The sequence below is a fragment of the Oryza sativa genome, chromosome 11 (assembly GCF_034140825.1).
Source record: "Oryza sativa Japonica Group chromosome 11, ASM3414082v1".
NCBI lineage: Eukaryota > Viridiplantae > Streptophyta > Magnoliopsida > Poales > Poaceae > Oryza > Oryza sativa.
In genome coordinates, this window is record NC_089045.1 from 26,419,903 (window position 1) to 26,436,849 (window position 16,947).

Consider the following 16,947-nt stretch of genomic DNA (forward strand, 5'->3'; position numbering starts at 1 on the left):
GTACTGTTTGGAATAGTTTCAAAACGTTGTGCGAGACGGTTACTCAGTTATTGTGTTAGTGGTGAATGGGACGTTAATTCATCGGTTCTCATGCTTGCACTAGCACGATCCACTGGACTGAGCATCCAACGGCTCAGATTTGCATCGAAGGTCTACATGAATTCAAACATTCCTTGGATATATATTAGTCTCTCGAATATGGTCCAAACAACAACAGGAGAAACACAATTCCATCAAATTTCGCATGAATGGATTTGTCTGAAGATTCTAGTCAGACAAGCATGGAGTCACAGTGCTCTCAAATACAGCACGATCTTTCTGTTTATGTTGCATGTTCTCTCTATAGTCTCCCGTTGTTAAGTAATTAACGGAAGCGAGAAAAGTAATTAAGGGAAGCCATAGTCAACTACAGGTCTGAGGGCAGATGTACAGTATATCTACCGGTGTCAGGTGACACCGATGGTATCTTACAAATACAATATGATCCTCTGTGTTTTTAGCCAATGACACCATCGATTAAAGCTCACTGACCCCAGCAGACTAACTAATTTACTCTAGCCCACGCACTAACAGCTAGTAAACAATATACTCCGTATTTTGTTTTAGGGAAAGCCAGAACAATTTTGCTGTTGTTAGTATTACACGTGCAACAGTTGCTTAATTCACTTCTCGTATAGTATAGTTCTGTTTATAAATGGTGGAATTAACCTAGCCCGTTGATTTACTTAGTTTTGACATGTTAAACAATTAATAAACTAGCTAGATGAAATGTTACATTACTTTGTTTTTATTTAGTTTATACTTTAACAATGTAGAATAATTAGGAGTAGAACAAATAAGAGCTTTATGGAGAAACACCCAAGGGTCTTCCTAGCTTCACAAGGTGGTGGGCTATACGACCGGGGTTCGAAGCCTCACCCCTTCTAATTTCTAATTATTTGATATTAAGTCATTCTCTAATGGTTGTGTCTTTTTAATAAGAGCTTTATGTATATATTAAAGTTTGCAAAAAAAATGTTTCTTTATACTCGAGAAGATACCATAAGTTACACTCTCTTTTTTTCCATTAATCAATTACATCATTGGTATATCTTAATTTTTGTGAGAAGAAACCACAAATAATTAGCTAGAAAGTATGGTGTCGTCTAGTCTTATAAATGCTAGTACCGTAAAGTATGTATTACATTATGACCCCGGTGGCTCCAAATCCTTGATCCGCCCCGTCTGACCAGAGGAACCACTGCCAGTGACGGAGCCAGGATTTCAAAGTTAGGTATTCCCATCTAAGCGCTGAGCCGCTGGCCGCCCCTGCCCCTCGCGGCTACCGGCCACCCAACCGGCTTGACCGCCTGAGCTTGGCGGAGTGTCGGGTGCCGGCCGTCGTGGCAATGGCCTCCCCCTCCGCGGTAGCACGGGCCAGCTCCCGCCGCCGGTTGCCGCCTTGCCTCGTCGCGCCGCCGCCTAGGGTTTGCAAATAGGGAGCGGCGCGAGGGAGCCGAGCTATGGAGGGATGGGTCACGGAGGGAGAGCGAGAGGGCGCCGTCTGGTAGAGTGGTGGCTAAGTGGGTCAACTGATGTCTGATGGGTCACGACAAAGTGGGTCGGGTTGGTAGGAGGCATTGCAAGAGGTCGGTTGGGTCATGTTTGGATCGAAGAGTTGAGGATTTAGGTGCACTAATATGTGTACATGTATATATATTAGAAGTATGCTTATTTTTTCATAAAAAAAGTTGGGTATTCCCGGGAATACCCAGGAACCAAGGTAGCTCCGCCCCTGACCACTGCCGCCTGCCGCTGTGATGCGAAGCAACCAAGATGCCAGCATCGCTAGGCTGTCAGTAGTTGTTCCTCAGTTCGGATAACAGGCGACCGGAAATATTTTTAGAGTCCATCCTCATGACCAGGTTCACATCACAAGTTTCAACGATGTATTACTCGTCCAACCTTCCAAGAGTGTAATACCTCTAACCAATGTGTCATGAGAATGGCTCCTGATGCTTCACATGCTTATGTTCATGCCCTCGATATTTGGGAGGTCGAATGGCATATTACATTGTTTTGGTTTTCATGGGAGTTTTTGCAATTGCTTTGTGCAAGCGGTGAGGATCAAATGATAGAACCATTGCTATGAGGCAGTGGTGCTCTTATATATAGGCAACTTGGTTGGTAGGAGCTAGTCAGCTTAATTGGTTCTCATCAAGATGCAGGTACTTGGGTACATTGATCCACGCAGCAACAAGTGAATACACCAGTGGCTTCACCACTCGGGTATATTGATTGATGATATTAAAAACAATTAATACCATCAATCAATATCACGGCGGCATCTTAGCATTGTGATCACAAGCATGTAAGAAAATGATCCGTTAGAACTCTATGAAGTCATGAGCATATTCTAACTGGATAAATGTACAGAGAGTATAGACACAGAAAATTGCACATGAATTAAGTATATATATAGACCTAAAAATTCTTAGAAATGGTTATCTAAGTAGCACTAATATAGAAAGTTTTTAGAAAAAATCATATTAGTGATGTATAAAGTTTGTAGAAAAAACATACTTTTGGATAATTGATAACACCATTAGCGATTTAAAACACAAGTGTTGTTGTTAAGTTATATTAATTATTAAATTTAGAGATGTGGATACATTGAATGGGGACAGTCATGTGGGCATTGGCGATTCTGTGGTTCAGTCCTTTTCCATAATAGAGCCATTGGTGAAAGTATGAGAGTGATTAACAGTAGAATATAACAAATTTTAATAAGAAGTGATTGATGGGATAATTAATACTCTGTAGAGATAATTATTTTGGGACAATTTCTAAGTATCTAGAAATACAATTATTTTAGAAAAGAAAAAGTATCTAGATAAATTATTTTAGACCTGGATAAATTATTACTTTTTTTTCTCACACGCTATCCTGCTGCATTTTATACCATCGATATATGATAGCACTATATTGATGTTGCGGTCCCAGGCAAGTGGGAAAATGATTGAGCTACGTGAACTCAACAACAATTTGATGTACAAATAATGTATTTACAAATCTCTTTTTTTCATTTATAGGCATAAAACTATATCATATACAATCATAGCGATTACAACATTATATAATCCAGATCCATCACACAGGGAGGAAAATTGAAATGCATTGTTCCTATTTAAATTCGAATTTTAATTTAGCAGATATGATCATGTTTCAAGTAGCAGAAAGGCAGAAACATGTACTAACAAGTCTCTTCAGTAGGGGTGTAAGTGGGCTTGTCCGTAAACCCGTTTATAGACAAAATTAGTATCTAACCTGCGGATTGGACCAGCGGGTTACCTATTAATTTGACTTATTTATGAATTATCATTAATTTAACCTAAAAGTCAACTCGCGGGTTGGCCCGCTTGCATCCATAGTCTTCCATAGTCTTCAGTACTTGACTCGATACCCGCGTTGGATGAGCCTGCATCGACTTCCTCCTTCGCCATGCACCGCAGAGGATCACACGATGCCCATGTATGTTCTGGAATGATAACTAGGGCTTTTACTTTGCTAACTCGTACTAAGAACCTATGCAAATGGTTGTCACATTCTCCTGATTCTCTCAGCCCTATGCGTGTCTCATACTGAATGATGCCATAATTAACATAAGCTGCTTATGATTTGCACGTTGTAGGTTCAGTAGAGAGAGCACTACAAATGTTTGGATCTCAAAAATTTTTGGCCAAACGTTGCGTGTCTTATACTGAATGATGTCACTCACGCTGTAGGTCCAAGACTCCAAATTTATGGGTGTGTTTAGATATCTCAAATTTTTTTTTGCCTAAAATATCACATCAAATGTTTGGACACATCCATGGAACATTAAATGTGAAAAAAAACCAATTGCACAGTTTGTATGTAAATTGCGAGAAAAATCTTTTGAGCTTAATTGCGCCATGATTTGAAAATGTCATGCTACAATAAACATTTGCTAATGACAGATTAAATAGGCTTAATAAATTCATCTCGCAGTTTACAGTCGAAATATATAATTTGTTTTATTAAATTCATCCATGGAGCGCCGCCGCCGCTGCCGCCTTCGTCGGACCGCGGGAGACCGCCGTGTCCCCTTCCGGCCGATTTGGCGGAGGGGAGGGCACGGCAGCTGCCGCCTCCGCCGGGCCGCCGCCAACCTCGGGAGCCCGCCGCCACCGCCGGGCAGCCGCGGGAGACCTTCACCTCCCCTCCCGCCGGATCTGGCGGAGGGGAGGGCGCAGCAACCGCCACCTCCGCCAGGCATCCGCCCGCCTCGATCGGGAGCTTGCCGCCAGCGATGGAGGTAGCCTCGTCACTAGAGAGAGGGGAGGGAGAGAGACATGAGAGGGAGAGAGACGCGGGAGGGAGTGCACAAGGACGACGCGACGTGGGTCAGTGGGTGGGAGTAGATAAGGACAACATACGGCGCTCGGCTCATCGGCTCGGCTCGTTTTGTATAGGTGTAGGTGTCTGTTTTTTAATAAACCGGCATCTATAGTATTGGTACCGGTTTTTATTAATGAACCGACACCTATAGTGACTTAAAGATGTTGGTTCTTATTTTTTTCCGCGTGCGGAGGCGGAAAAGGCCTGTAGGTGTCGGTTTTAAAGGAACCGGCACGTATAAGGCCCATCCCTTTGAGGGTTCTTGTAGTAGTGAATGCAAACTGCAATGTCTACCGCTATTCTATTTCTTGAACCCAAACTCAAACATATCTATGGGCTTTGACACCACATTTTTGGATGGATCCTGCAGCTTTCGAGCTTCTGATTAGTCCTAAACTCAAGAATAAGTGCTTTGAATTCATTTCCTGATGGATCAAAGGTTCAGCATAGGCTGATTACTCTTATAAAATTCCGGTGGTGAATGTTTTATTTCATTGCTTCACATTCAGCAAAAAAGTTTGTTGGTGCTCCTTTTTTTTACTCAGTCCCTAGCAAAAAAATAAGAACAAAAATTTCAACAAAGAAGACAGGCTCTCAATATGCTGCATTTGGATGCAACTAAGACAGAGCCACTGCATCGCCCATTCCAATCCAAAACTACTTGTGACTGTGAGTAATGAAGACTCTGCCCCCTAGGTAGGGATGTAAGAGGGCCAACCCATGAATCTACTTATATACTACCTCCATATTTTAATTTATGACGCCGTTGATTTTTGTCCAACGTTTGACCATTCGTCTTAATAAAAATTTTTATGTAATTATCATTTATTTTATTGTGACTTGATTCATTATCAAATGTTCTTTAAGCATGACATAAATATTTTTATATTTGCACAAAATTTTTGAATGAAACGAATGGTTAAACGTTGGTCAAAAAGTCAACAGCGTCATACATTAAAATATGGAGGGAGTATCAAATAAATGGTAACCCACTGGTTTTTATGTCATGACTCAACTTGCCGCGCCTTAAGATGCAAGTGGGTTGATCTATAAACCCATTTACAGATCCCATTTAGGAACCCGTGGATTACCAACTAATCTTGTCTATAAATGGGTTCGTGGGTTGACCCGCTTACACCCCTACCCCCTAAGGAGCCTGGCCCTTGCCTCTCGTATCCGACGGGGACACTACCGCGGATCAACTGCTTCCTCTGATGGATGCGCAGGGCAGCTATGCAGCACGCAGCAGATGTCATGCGAAAATGAGCAATAGTCACCGACGCACTAACATTATGTGTACCTTTGCGTCGCAGGTAACTGCAGCTTCACACCACACTCTTTGGCCTTTGCTAGTTGCCTTTGTGAGTATGTGACTACTCGAGCTTAAACATCAGGGTAGCAGATCATTGAAGAGATCTAGCAAGATGCCTATCCATTTCCAGCATTCCTGATGCTTCACATGCATATGTTTTTCTTTTTTTCCAACATGGACAAATGGGATCACGACATGCATTATTTTCTTTCTGGTCACATACAAGTTTGATAGGGAGGGATATATATATCTTGTAGGCAATTTTCTCAACTAAATGACTGAAAATAATGAGCTTGGTAGTTTTTACAGATGCATGGAACTGATTCTATGCATTTATTGCTCCAGATTGTTCCAACAACCACTTAATAAAATTTTGACAGGAGAATACATAAGTGATTAATTAGTCGTTAACTTTATCCTTGTTTTTGGACAAAGGGGCATGATCACTAGCTAGCATAACCACGTGCTAATCTTTGTGAAATGGCCAATTTTGCTTACTGACACAGCCACATGTACAAAGGCCTTCAGCTTTCCTTTACAGATTTGGTTGATAAAAGAGTAGTACAATGACTAATTATGTTTCAATTTCAAAGGTCTCCTGATTCGACCACCCTTGCCCTCTACTATACTACAATAGAGTTCACTGGCTGATTAATGAGCAGCCTCAACATCCAAAAATGCATCTTAAGCTGGAGTCGTCGGTCGCTGCAAGATTTCTGATGCTGGCAAGATGAATGAGGATCAAAGGTGAGGATAGTAAAACTACTCAACAGATAGTATCCGACCAAGTTGATGATGGAAGAGCACGCTTACAATTCTATGGTTAGAGTCAAGTCTCACATCTCTAGTTTCAGCTTCATCCCTTTCGTTTGCTACACCGAACGATCTTGCGAAAACGGCACCAGTGTGTCCATCCATGTACAATACTCCCAATGCTTCATATGCCTATGTTTTATGTCAGCTTGGAAAGATGGAATGGTTTGCACCTTTCTTTTCTCTGGTCTTGTTTTTTTGGATAGGTAGATATATGTCCGATCCTTTTCGGAGTGGAAATAGCCAGAAAGGGATTCAACTAAAATCCAAACTAAATCCAAGGTGATCCTTGAATTATAAATACAGCTTGGTTACCCTTGAAGATGAAGGGCACGATTATGTCCGATATCCAGTCAACGACATTATGAATTGCTTCATGCTACCTCTCAGGACATTGTAATTGTTCAAACATGAGTTAATTAATGATTTATTAATTTACAGAAAATAAACTCAGTCACAACGTGAAACCTTGAGAACTGAAAAAAAAAACACAAATTTAATAGCATGTGTGTAACAGGACACTCGAAGTCAGTTGGAAATTAAATGACTTTTCTCTACTCAATGATATTGGCAATCCTACTGAAGACATGTTGATCAATTCAGATGGCTGAGAGACCACCAATAATATTGCTGTCGATGTAGCTGGTTAACTGATTTCGTCGGTCTTGTTCACAAAAGGGCATGATCAGTTGCAAAGGCACACGCTCCATCGTTGTCATACGGTCCATTTTGCTGACAACAATAGTAGACATGATTTTCACTGATTCGATCGAACAGAAAGTAGTACAATTAATTATTGCCATTAAGAAGAACTTCTCTCACTTTTCTAAGTCTGATATGGGCGTCCTCTAGAACAGACTACCCGAGAACAGAGCAGGAGCCGACGTGAGAATTGCCGTAATCCAGAAAGACCAATAGAAAAAAAAAATTCAGCAAAACAAACCACACAAACTTTCCAGTCATATTGCCAATTTATTCATTTTTTTTAACTGAACATGTTGCCAATTATTCACCAAGCATTTTCTTTTTCACCGATCCTTAAGAGGCATCGCGAGATGGTCAATTATAGCTATTCGTATTTTCGTAGTGTTAAATTACACACAAAAGTAGAACATGGTTGGTTCTCCCATGGTCCAATGGACGAGCTATAGGATAAGCTGCACAGATCGAGCTGCTGAACTCATATGGACAAATAAACGCACTGAACTCCGGATTTTTTCAGGGGAAAAAGGAATCATATATATTAGGCTGCAGGCAGACGGTCCTCTTTGCTGAGCTGGGACAGCTCGTGCGCAGCAACACGCCATCATGCCGATCTCCCCTGCACCCCGAAAAGTATCGGAGTACTGTCAGTCGACCACATCGTTTCTCCATACAGCAAGTTGTTTCATCGAAGTTTGTTCCTCAGCATTGATATTCAAGTCGTTAAAACGCATATATAAAAATTATACCTATAAATTATTATTATTATTTTGCTTATACGTTGAATAACGTATTATCCGTATTTGGTCAAATGATGGGGGCAAGTGTGCCGGCAAACAACCGCAGCTGCATGGGCTTGTCGATGCCGACGACAAGCATTATTCCGAAGACAAAAAAAATCTTGATGATCTTCCCCACATAGCACCACCGCATGTCCTTCTTCCGACGACTGCTTCGGTCCTCCTCCCGCGTGTGTTGTGTTGTTCTGGATTCTGGAGTGCGCGAGTATGTGAGGATGTGAGTGCTTGAGCTCAAACATCTGGGCAACAAAATTGGTTCTCTAGTGGGAAATTCAGATTGGTACAGTTAATATTTGGAGGAAATTGGGTTTATATATCAAAGATTACAGATTGGTATAGTTAATTCTGATGCATTGTGTTGACAACATAGGCGTGCTTCGTCATGATTTAACTAATATTGCAGTTTGGCTCACACCAATTTAATTACAAATTCATCATGATTTATTTCAAATCAAAGAGAGATAATCTTTACTACTATAAACTGAAAGATGAGTACCAAAACTATCTTACAAGCTTCAGCAGGCGAACTTCAGTAGTATCCATCCATTTCCTCAGTGATTGATCAGTGCATGATATTTTTCTTTGATGGAAATGATCTGATAATAAACATCATTAATTGTCGGTCGATCTTTTGGTGATGTCTCTGTGCACATTAACCCAAGCTTAGCCAGCTGTATGGCACATGTTAGAATTTCAGGCACAACATGATTTGAGTCTTCGCCATCGTGATGTTCGGTGATAGTAGGTTCTAAAATATCATTGATCTTATGTGGAAATGCTGATTCCACTAAGCTACGAAGGTTCATGCCATCCTTAAACATCTCATCGGTTGGGCACTTTCCTGTGATCATCTCTAGAACAATAATTCCATAACTGTATACATCACCCTCAGTTGAGACCTTGCACCCCAAGCCATACTCTGCAATAAAGATTGAGCAAGTTAGTAAAGCATTTGTTGGTCGAAAAATGGTACTCGATTCCATGGAATGGTATACTTGCCATCACCTCCGTGATAGATAATGTGGAGGTAGTAGAAACGAACAAATAAGAATGAAGTAAGTCCGTACCTGGAGCAATATATCCAATTGATCCTCTCAGTCCAGCAGTGCTTGATGAATTGTTTAGGCTTATAATGTTGTTATGAAGAAACTTTGTAAGTCCAAAGTCACTAAGACATGCAACCATTTCATCATCTAAAAGGACATTGCTTGGTTTCAGATCGCAATGAACCATAGGAGGAGAGCATCGATTGTGAAGATAGTCTAAAGCCACGGCAATGTCTACGGCGATTCTTATTCTTAAACCCAAACTCAAATGTTTTGTAGGATTTCGACCGAGCACTTTTGGATGGATCCAGCTTTCAAGGTTTCCATTAATCCTATATTCCAAAATAAGTGCTTTGTATTCATTTCCTGATGGATCAAATGTCGAGCATAGGTTGATCACTCTTATAAGATTCCGGTGGCGAATGTTTTTCAAGGCCTCACATTCCGCAAAAAAGTTTTTCGGTGCTCCATTTTGGTCAAGTCTAAATACTTTGATTGCAACATTGCAAGCTCCAAACTTCAATTGACCTTTTATGAGAATTTTTACAGTCCAACAATTGGTACCTCCAGGTACTGGTACTGCTAGGTACCAAACTAAATCCAACCATTAAATCAGCAGGGGCATGATGGGAAAAAAAGAAAGGAAGCTTCGACTCTGATGCGTTAGTGTTCGTGAACTTCTTGTCACCACCGTCCTAGAATCTTCGCCACTGCATTAGTGCTCTTCCACGGCACCGGCTCCGGTGGCACCTCCTGGCCGCCAGCGCCGCCGCAGCATTGGGCGTTCTTCCACCCTATTCCTTGATCCGTCGTCGCCGTCGATTAACTGCTAATTACTCTGAGCGGTGCCGACCAACATGGAGGGATGAAGCCGTAAATCTATGTATCGTCAGATAAACTTTATTTGACTTGATTTGCTAACCAGTTTAAATCTAGCCTTCAAATGTAATTAATCCCTACGCCAAAGACTGAAAGTGATCTGAATACAATGAATCCATTGTGGAGCTGTGCCGTGCAAGTTGGAGATTAGTGCTCTGAATCCATGTACAGAGCGCTTCATCCATCTATGAGAGGACACCATGATTGAAAAAGGACGAGAGGGGAAAATCAAGGGAGATGGTACCGCCATGGACGGCCAGGGAAAAATAAAGAGGAAAAAATAATCAAGGAAGATGGTTCCGAATCAAGCAGATGGATCTGTATCGCTGGCAAGAGAGAAGCGCTGTGCGGCGAGGATGCTGGCAGCTGCTCCTCGAGCTCCTGCATGCCGTCGAGTCGAGGAGGGGTGGGGATGGTGACGCTGTGTCGTCGCGAGGCTGGAACCAGCGTCCTCGGGGGCGGCACGACTGGATCTGGAACCTCCCAGGCTTGGGGCAGCCGGATCTAGTCCCCAGTTCCTGCTCTGATTCCTTCTCGCCTTCGGTGGTGAGTGGTTATGCCCTTGCCTCCGGCAAAAAATACCAGAGAGATCCCGACTATGCTAAACACGAAATTCCACTTTTACCCTTTGGACTAGTAGTACCAGGCGGGGTGAGCGGTGGTACCGCGAGGTACTCGTCTCTCGACAGTCGTCCGATCGTGTTAGATCGACGGTCTAAATTTGGTACCGCCTTAGTCTTGTTGGACGGTAAAAAATCTCTTATACACCACTCCAAATGTTCCCGAACCAACAAGATTCCTTGAAGAGAAACCATTTGTTGCGTTGTACAAATCGTTGTATGAGAGTTTATTAAAATGCCTGATCGAATCATTGATGATGATTTTCTTCCGCCCAGTTCTGTTCTTCTGAAGGATGATGGCAACACAAGCCAATGTGACTATAACGATGGAAGTGATTGGAATTCCTACACTAAGATTATAGGATGTCTTGTTCCTTTTAGATGAAAGTTCCTTGCAAAGTGGTAATTGTAGCATTGGAGAAATTGCACACAACTTTTTGTTTCCTTGGACGAACACATTGCTTGAATTAGCAAACACGCCTCCTCTAGGGACAGGTCCCTCAAGATTATTGAAAGATAGATTGAGAGTGTGTAAAGATCCAAAATACTCAAAAAAGTCTGGGATTTCACCAGACAAGTTGTTTCGGGAAAGATCCATCTCATTGATCCCTTTTAAGTTGGCAAAAGATCCTGGGATGCTCCCTTGTAGGAAATTTCCCTCCAAGTGGACTGATTCTAATTCAAGGCACTCACCAAGACTAGTTGGAATCTCACCAGATAATTGATTATTGGAGATATTAAGTGAATTAAGATTAGTTAATCCACCAATCTCTAGTGGTATGTGTCCAGTGATTTGATTCTAGGACATGTCTAAGCCTTCCGAAAGTGTAGAAATGGAAAAGAGTTCTGGTGGAATTCTCCCATACAATTTATTTCTTGATATATTTAGTTTAGTTAAAGTTGTGCATCTTGCCAAACTAGAAGGTATTTGCCCCGTCAAATCATTTTCTTGAAGATAAAGTTTAGTAAGTTGCCTTAGTTTTCCAATTGATTGAGGGATTACTCCGGAAAACTTGTTGTAAGATAAGCTTAGGATCGACAAGTTTTGGAGATTTACAATTGTATCAGGAATTTGGCCAGAAAGCAAGTTATTATCCATTAGAAAGATCGTGAGACTAGTTAGTTTTTCTATCTCCGAAGGTATGCTACCAGTCAATTGGTTTTGATTTAGAATCAATACCTTTAGGCCTTCTGAAAGGTTGGTGATGGAACTTGGTATTATTCCTTGCAGCTTGTTCCTATCCAACCACAAATTTGTTAGTTGAGTGCAGTTTGTCAGCGAAGACATGAAAGACCAATCTCCAGCCTCAAGCTTATTGCCACCTAAATCTAGGTAAGTCAAGTCAGACAAGGATCCTAGAGAAGGGATAACACCGGTGAAAGAGTTTCTGCGAAAATATATTACTTGGAGATTCAAAGCATTGGCTAACGAAGAAGGAATTGGTCCTTCAAACCTTCAAATATTATACTTGTGAGTCCTGGAAGGGTGTAGCCAATGTTCGTCGGAAGTATCCCAACAAGACGATTGGCGCCAAAGTTTAGATAGGTAAGACTCGAGATTGTGTAAAGTCCTGGTGGAACGATGCCCGATAAGTTGTTATGACTTAGATCTAGTATTTGCAACTTAGAAAGATTACTTAGGCTCTTTGGAATGGTCCCATCTAATTTGTTTCCGGAAAGCATCAGTGTAGACAGTGAAGGAATGTTACCAAGTGTGATAGGAATTTTACCGGAGAGGAGGTTTTCAGTTAAACTAAGGTATCGGAGTGACGAAAGAGCTTGGGAGAATGGAGGAATGGATCCAGAAAGACCATTTGATGACAGATCTATGTAAGACGTGGTAGTGCTATTGAACAAAGAAGGTGGTATCTCCCCACTTAGGCTATTATTTTGGAGATTCACCCATATAAGTGGTTTGTTACTCCCTAAAAGTTGTGGGATGGTGCCAGTGAGCTGATTGTGTGGAATGAACAGTGCAGAAAGGTTGGAAAGCAAACCGATATCTGGGGGGATGTTTCCACGAATATTGTTGGTGCCAAGAATAATTTGCTGAAGAAATGAACATTGACCAATACTTGGAGGGATCTCACTTTCAATGGAGTTGCTAAACAGGTCGACAATCTCAAGGAGGGAACATGATGATATAGTCTCCGGTAGCTCACCAGTGAGGGAATTCATGCTTAGATTGAGGTATCTAAGATGTGTTAATTAACCGGCCAATCTCAGGGGAGATGTGGCCATTGAGTTGGTTGCCAGGCATGTGAATTCTGGAGATGAAACTGAGGTTAGCAAGACAAGGAAATATTGGGCCGGTGATGTTCTGTGACTCAAGATCCAACGCAACGACTCGAGATGGATTCTTGACACTACATGTAACCCCATTCCAAATGCATATTGCAGAAGATTCATTTCTCCAAGAGGCTAATGCTCCTGAGGGGTCATGGAGCTGGGACTTGAGGCAGAGGAGGGCCTCCCGGTCAGCATTGGAATCGTTGTGGAGTTGAGCTGACACAGAAGAAGGAAGGCAGCATAGGCTCTGGAAATGGAAGCAGACTACTAGAATAAGAAGTAGCGGTGGCATCACTAATGGCTTGTGAAGTAGTGATGGAAGAGACACCATCTTTTCTTGCTCTAGCTTGATTAATTTGTAAGCCACAACGTGCGATGGGGCAACTATATATAGCACACACAGTTTGAGTCAGTCAGAGATCGTTCAGCCGTCTGTGTCTGACGTCCAAACTGGGAAACTAGTAGTAATCCAACTATGTAAGCAGACGATGTTTCTAGCAGTCTTCAGGTCTATCATATACCCATTACTTAGGTGGTGTTTGAATTTCCTGAAGACAAAAATAAAGATGAAGATTAAGTATTTCACACAAAACGAGGTGGTAATAATGTGTAATTAATTGAGTTTTAATTATTACAAACATAAAAATAGATTAATCTGATATTTTAGAACAACTTTCATATAGAAAGTTTTCGCACAAAACACATTATTAGTAGTTTGAAAAGATTGCCATAAATATCCAAAACTTTATCCTCTCTTTACAGGGGATTCGATCGCGGCCGGGCAGCGTTCGGAACTATGAGTTTCCATCCTCTCCTCTCTCATTTTTGCAAAAAAACAATAAAAAGAATATAGATTAAAGTTGTTTTGAAAAACCATGTTAATCTATTTTTTTGTTTTTTAAATTAATACAGTATTAATCATGTACTACTAAGTTACCTCATTTTATGTGAAGGGCAAATTAATAAGTTACAATCCATGAGGTGATTCGAATGTAGCCTAAATGTATATATATGCAAGGCAAATTTGGTTACAGTAAATCGTGACTTCGCGGTTTTAGCTGTAGAACACCGCGTGAAGTGATTTTTGGAAGAAGACACTCTCAAAAGTTGGATATTTGCTGGTGGACATCCCACTCATTAAAATAATAATTTCCGGTTGAAGAGTAAAAAGAAATAATGTGAAATATCAAACTTGCCCTTGACCCAGATGCTCTCTTATACTCTCTTCTGTTTCTATCATTTGCTCTGTCCCTAGCTGGAAGGAGGGGATAGAGAGAGAAGAGAGAGAGGGAGAGATGACATGTGGGTCCATTGGTACTTTTGATGTTTCACGTGATTTCTCTTTCCTCTTTAACCGGAAATTGTTATTTTAAAGGGTGCGGTGTCTACCAGCAAATATTCAACTTTTAAGAGTGTCTTTCTCCAAAAGTTACTTTGTGCGGTGTCCTATAACTAAAACCACGAAGTCACGATGTTCTATAGTAAAATTTACCATATATGTAGTATCTCGCTATGCGGATGATGTAGTATTTTTTTCTCCGAAACGATTAAGTTAAACTCTTTTGTTAAAAAAATCCAATCTAACTAGGGCTCAATTCACAGCTGTTATGTTATGATGTGCTTATTTCAAAAAATGTTGAGAAAATTATAACATATAGCAATCTAGAACCAGATTTAATCAATACAGTGTTACGAATTTAAACAGGAGTGTGTCCGAAGGTCTGCACCACCATATCCATCACCTCGTGTTGGTGTGGTGGAAGGTATGCAGTACTGCTAATTGACATGTAGGCCCCACATATCCTCGGGCCCACATAACAATGAGCATTCTATATATGTAGTACTGCAGAGGATTTGGATTGGTGAAAGGTTTCTTTCTCTAACCAAACTCTAGAGGAAGTGAACGACAACTTTTTACTCCCTATGTTTTAAAATTCATTGATATATAGATAATGAAATGTGATTTATTTGGAACAGAAATGGTAGCATAGATTTTATAAATTGATGATTTGTTGATATGTAGATAGTGAACACGGTGCATCTGGGCCCCAGGACCAGAAAGTTAGTTGCAAATTCACTGTCATTTCATTAAATTATCTTGGCCATTCCACCGAAGACTTGGTATACTGAAGAGCGGCCACTTGAGGGAGCACCAACGCTATTGCGCTTCAGGGTCAGGTGAGTCGCTGGCTAACTAATTTTCTCAGTCTTGTTGGAGCACCTGCAGGGATCACCTAGTGGACGCACATGCTCGATCTTGTTACTCCCTCCGTTTCAAATTGTTTGACACCATTGACTTTTTAAGTACGTGTTTGACCATTCGTCATATTCAAAAAATTTAAATAATTATTTATTCTTTTCATATCATTTGATTCATTGTTAAATATACTTTCATGTACACATATAGTTTTACATATTTCACAATTTTTTTTAATAAGACGAACGGTTAAACATGTGCTAAAAAGTCAATGGTGTCAAATATTTTGAAATGGAGGGAGTAATAATTAGTAGCCAAAATTTTCTCAGCCCAAGAATATATACCTAATGAGCTGTTTGATAGAACGGAATAATATTACTCGGTTTTGATGGTACGAAAGGAGAGTTTAAGTTGACTATTCACTACTGGAGAACTGATCTTTGTTGGGTCGGCTTAAAACCACATTAGTCTCATTTCCAATAAAAACCGGGATTAAAAATCATATTTTTCCGGTTAAAAAGCCCAACGCACTTTTATAATCTTTAGTCCAGATTGGTGTTATTAACCGGGAATAAAAATCATTTTTACTTCCGGTTCAAAAAAGCGTCCAGCTCCTTACTATCTTTAGAACTAAAATTCAACACGTAGTATATAATCCCTCGTACTTATCCTTTAGATCGCAAACTCTTCCTCCTCATTTTTTAACTACATCCTCCTCCCTTTCCTCCTCTCTTCTCTCTCTCCCTCTCTCCTCTCCTCTCCTTTTCTTTTTCTCGCTGCTCTCTCTTATCATCTCCTTCTCTTTTTTTCTTGCAGCGAACGACGGCGGTGGCCTGCGCGGCGGGCGGCGGCGCGAGGCGACTGCGACGGCGCGACGGTGGATTTTGTTGATTTATTATTTGTGAACGTGAATTTGTTGATTTGTGATGTCTTTGGATTTGTATATTTGTCATGTGAATTGTGAATGTGGATGTGGATGATTTTGTGATGTTTATGTGGATGTTGATGATTTTATTGTTGAGTTTGGTTAAAAATCAATATGGAAAAAAAACAATGAAAAAAAAGAAAAAAAATTAGTCATGGTTAGTGTTATCAACCGGGACTGAAGATGATTGTGCCTCGTGGGAGTAGCTACCATCTTTAGCCTCGGGTATTTCAACCGGGACTAAAGATAGGCATCTTTAGTCCCGGATTCGCGGTCTCGGTTGCATACCAAGGAATAAAGGAGGTTGCGAACCGAGAGTGTAGATGCATTCTCTAGTAGTGAATCTAACGCAAACTCGACATTTATAAGGGTCGTAGGACTTTTCTCATCCTATACAGTAACTTTTCTAACTTTAATCTCCAAACACGTGTTTTTCTTCCACTGCCAAGAAACCCTTGGTGCTCCTATCTTGATTGGGCTCCTCTCAGAGCAAGTGTTATGGTAGATGTGACTAATATATCCAAATTTATTCATATCATTTACTCATAAATTAAGAGGCAACACATACAATACGTCACCTCTAATACACACAAATACCAATGTATCTAGTACTCTCACATCATTTTTGAAATTTGTGTGAAGGTTAGCTCTTGATTAAGGGGTGGTTCATCATCTCTCCTCCACCTCATCACCTAATATAATGTAACATTTTTAGGGGTAGCATATGAAGTATTATAGTGCGTGCCCTCAAGCGGGCATTTGTAGGGTTTTCATGATGAGTCTATGTTAGTTGGGTGTGTTGGTTTCTAAACTAGGTGTTCGGTTTTTTTCTAAGGAGCGTTATGAGTTAATTTCATACTGATCCACATGTCCTAGTGCGCTTTGGAGTTTGGTTAATTTCTGCGACAACAAATCTTAACTAGAGGGGTAGCGCGCCGTTGGCGCGCCGCCGTCAAGTAAGCAGTT

The 16,947-nt window shown here is 40.9% G+C and overlaps 1 protein-coding gene and 1 pseudogene across 1 annotated transcript; both read right to left on the reverse strand.

Annotated features, from left to right (window-relative positions):
• Nucleotides 1-8,576: 8,576 nt before the first annotated feature.
• On the reverse strand, nucleotides 8,577-9,930 carry LOC4350956 (probable LRR receptor-like serine/threonine-protein kinase At3g47570). Its single transcript, XM_015760859.3, has 3 exons — nucleotides 9,909-9,930; nucleotides 9,093-9,665; nucleotides 8,577-8,944 (listed from the first exon to the last, which is right to left on the reverse strand). Exons 1-3 carry the CDS (start codon nucleotides 9,928-9,930, stop codon nucleotides 8,577-8,579), a joined length of 963 nt encoding a protein of 320 aa, XP_015616345.2.
• Nucleotides 9,553-13,163, reverse strand: LOC107279415 (receptor kinase-like protein Xa21; annotated as a pseudogene).
• Between the last annotated feature and the right edge of the window lie 3,784 nt (nucleotides 13,164-16,947).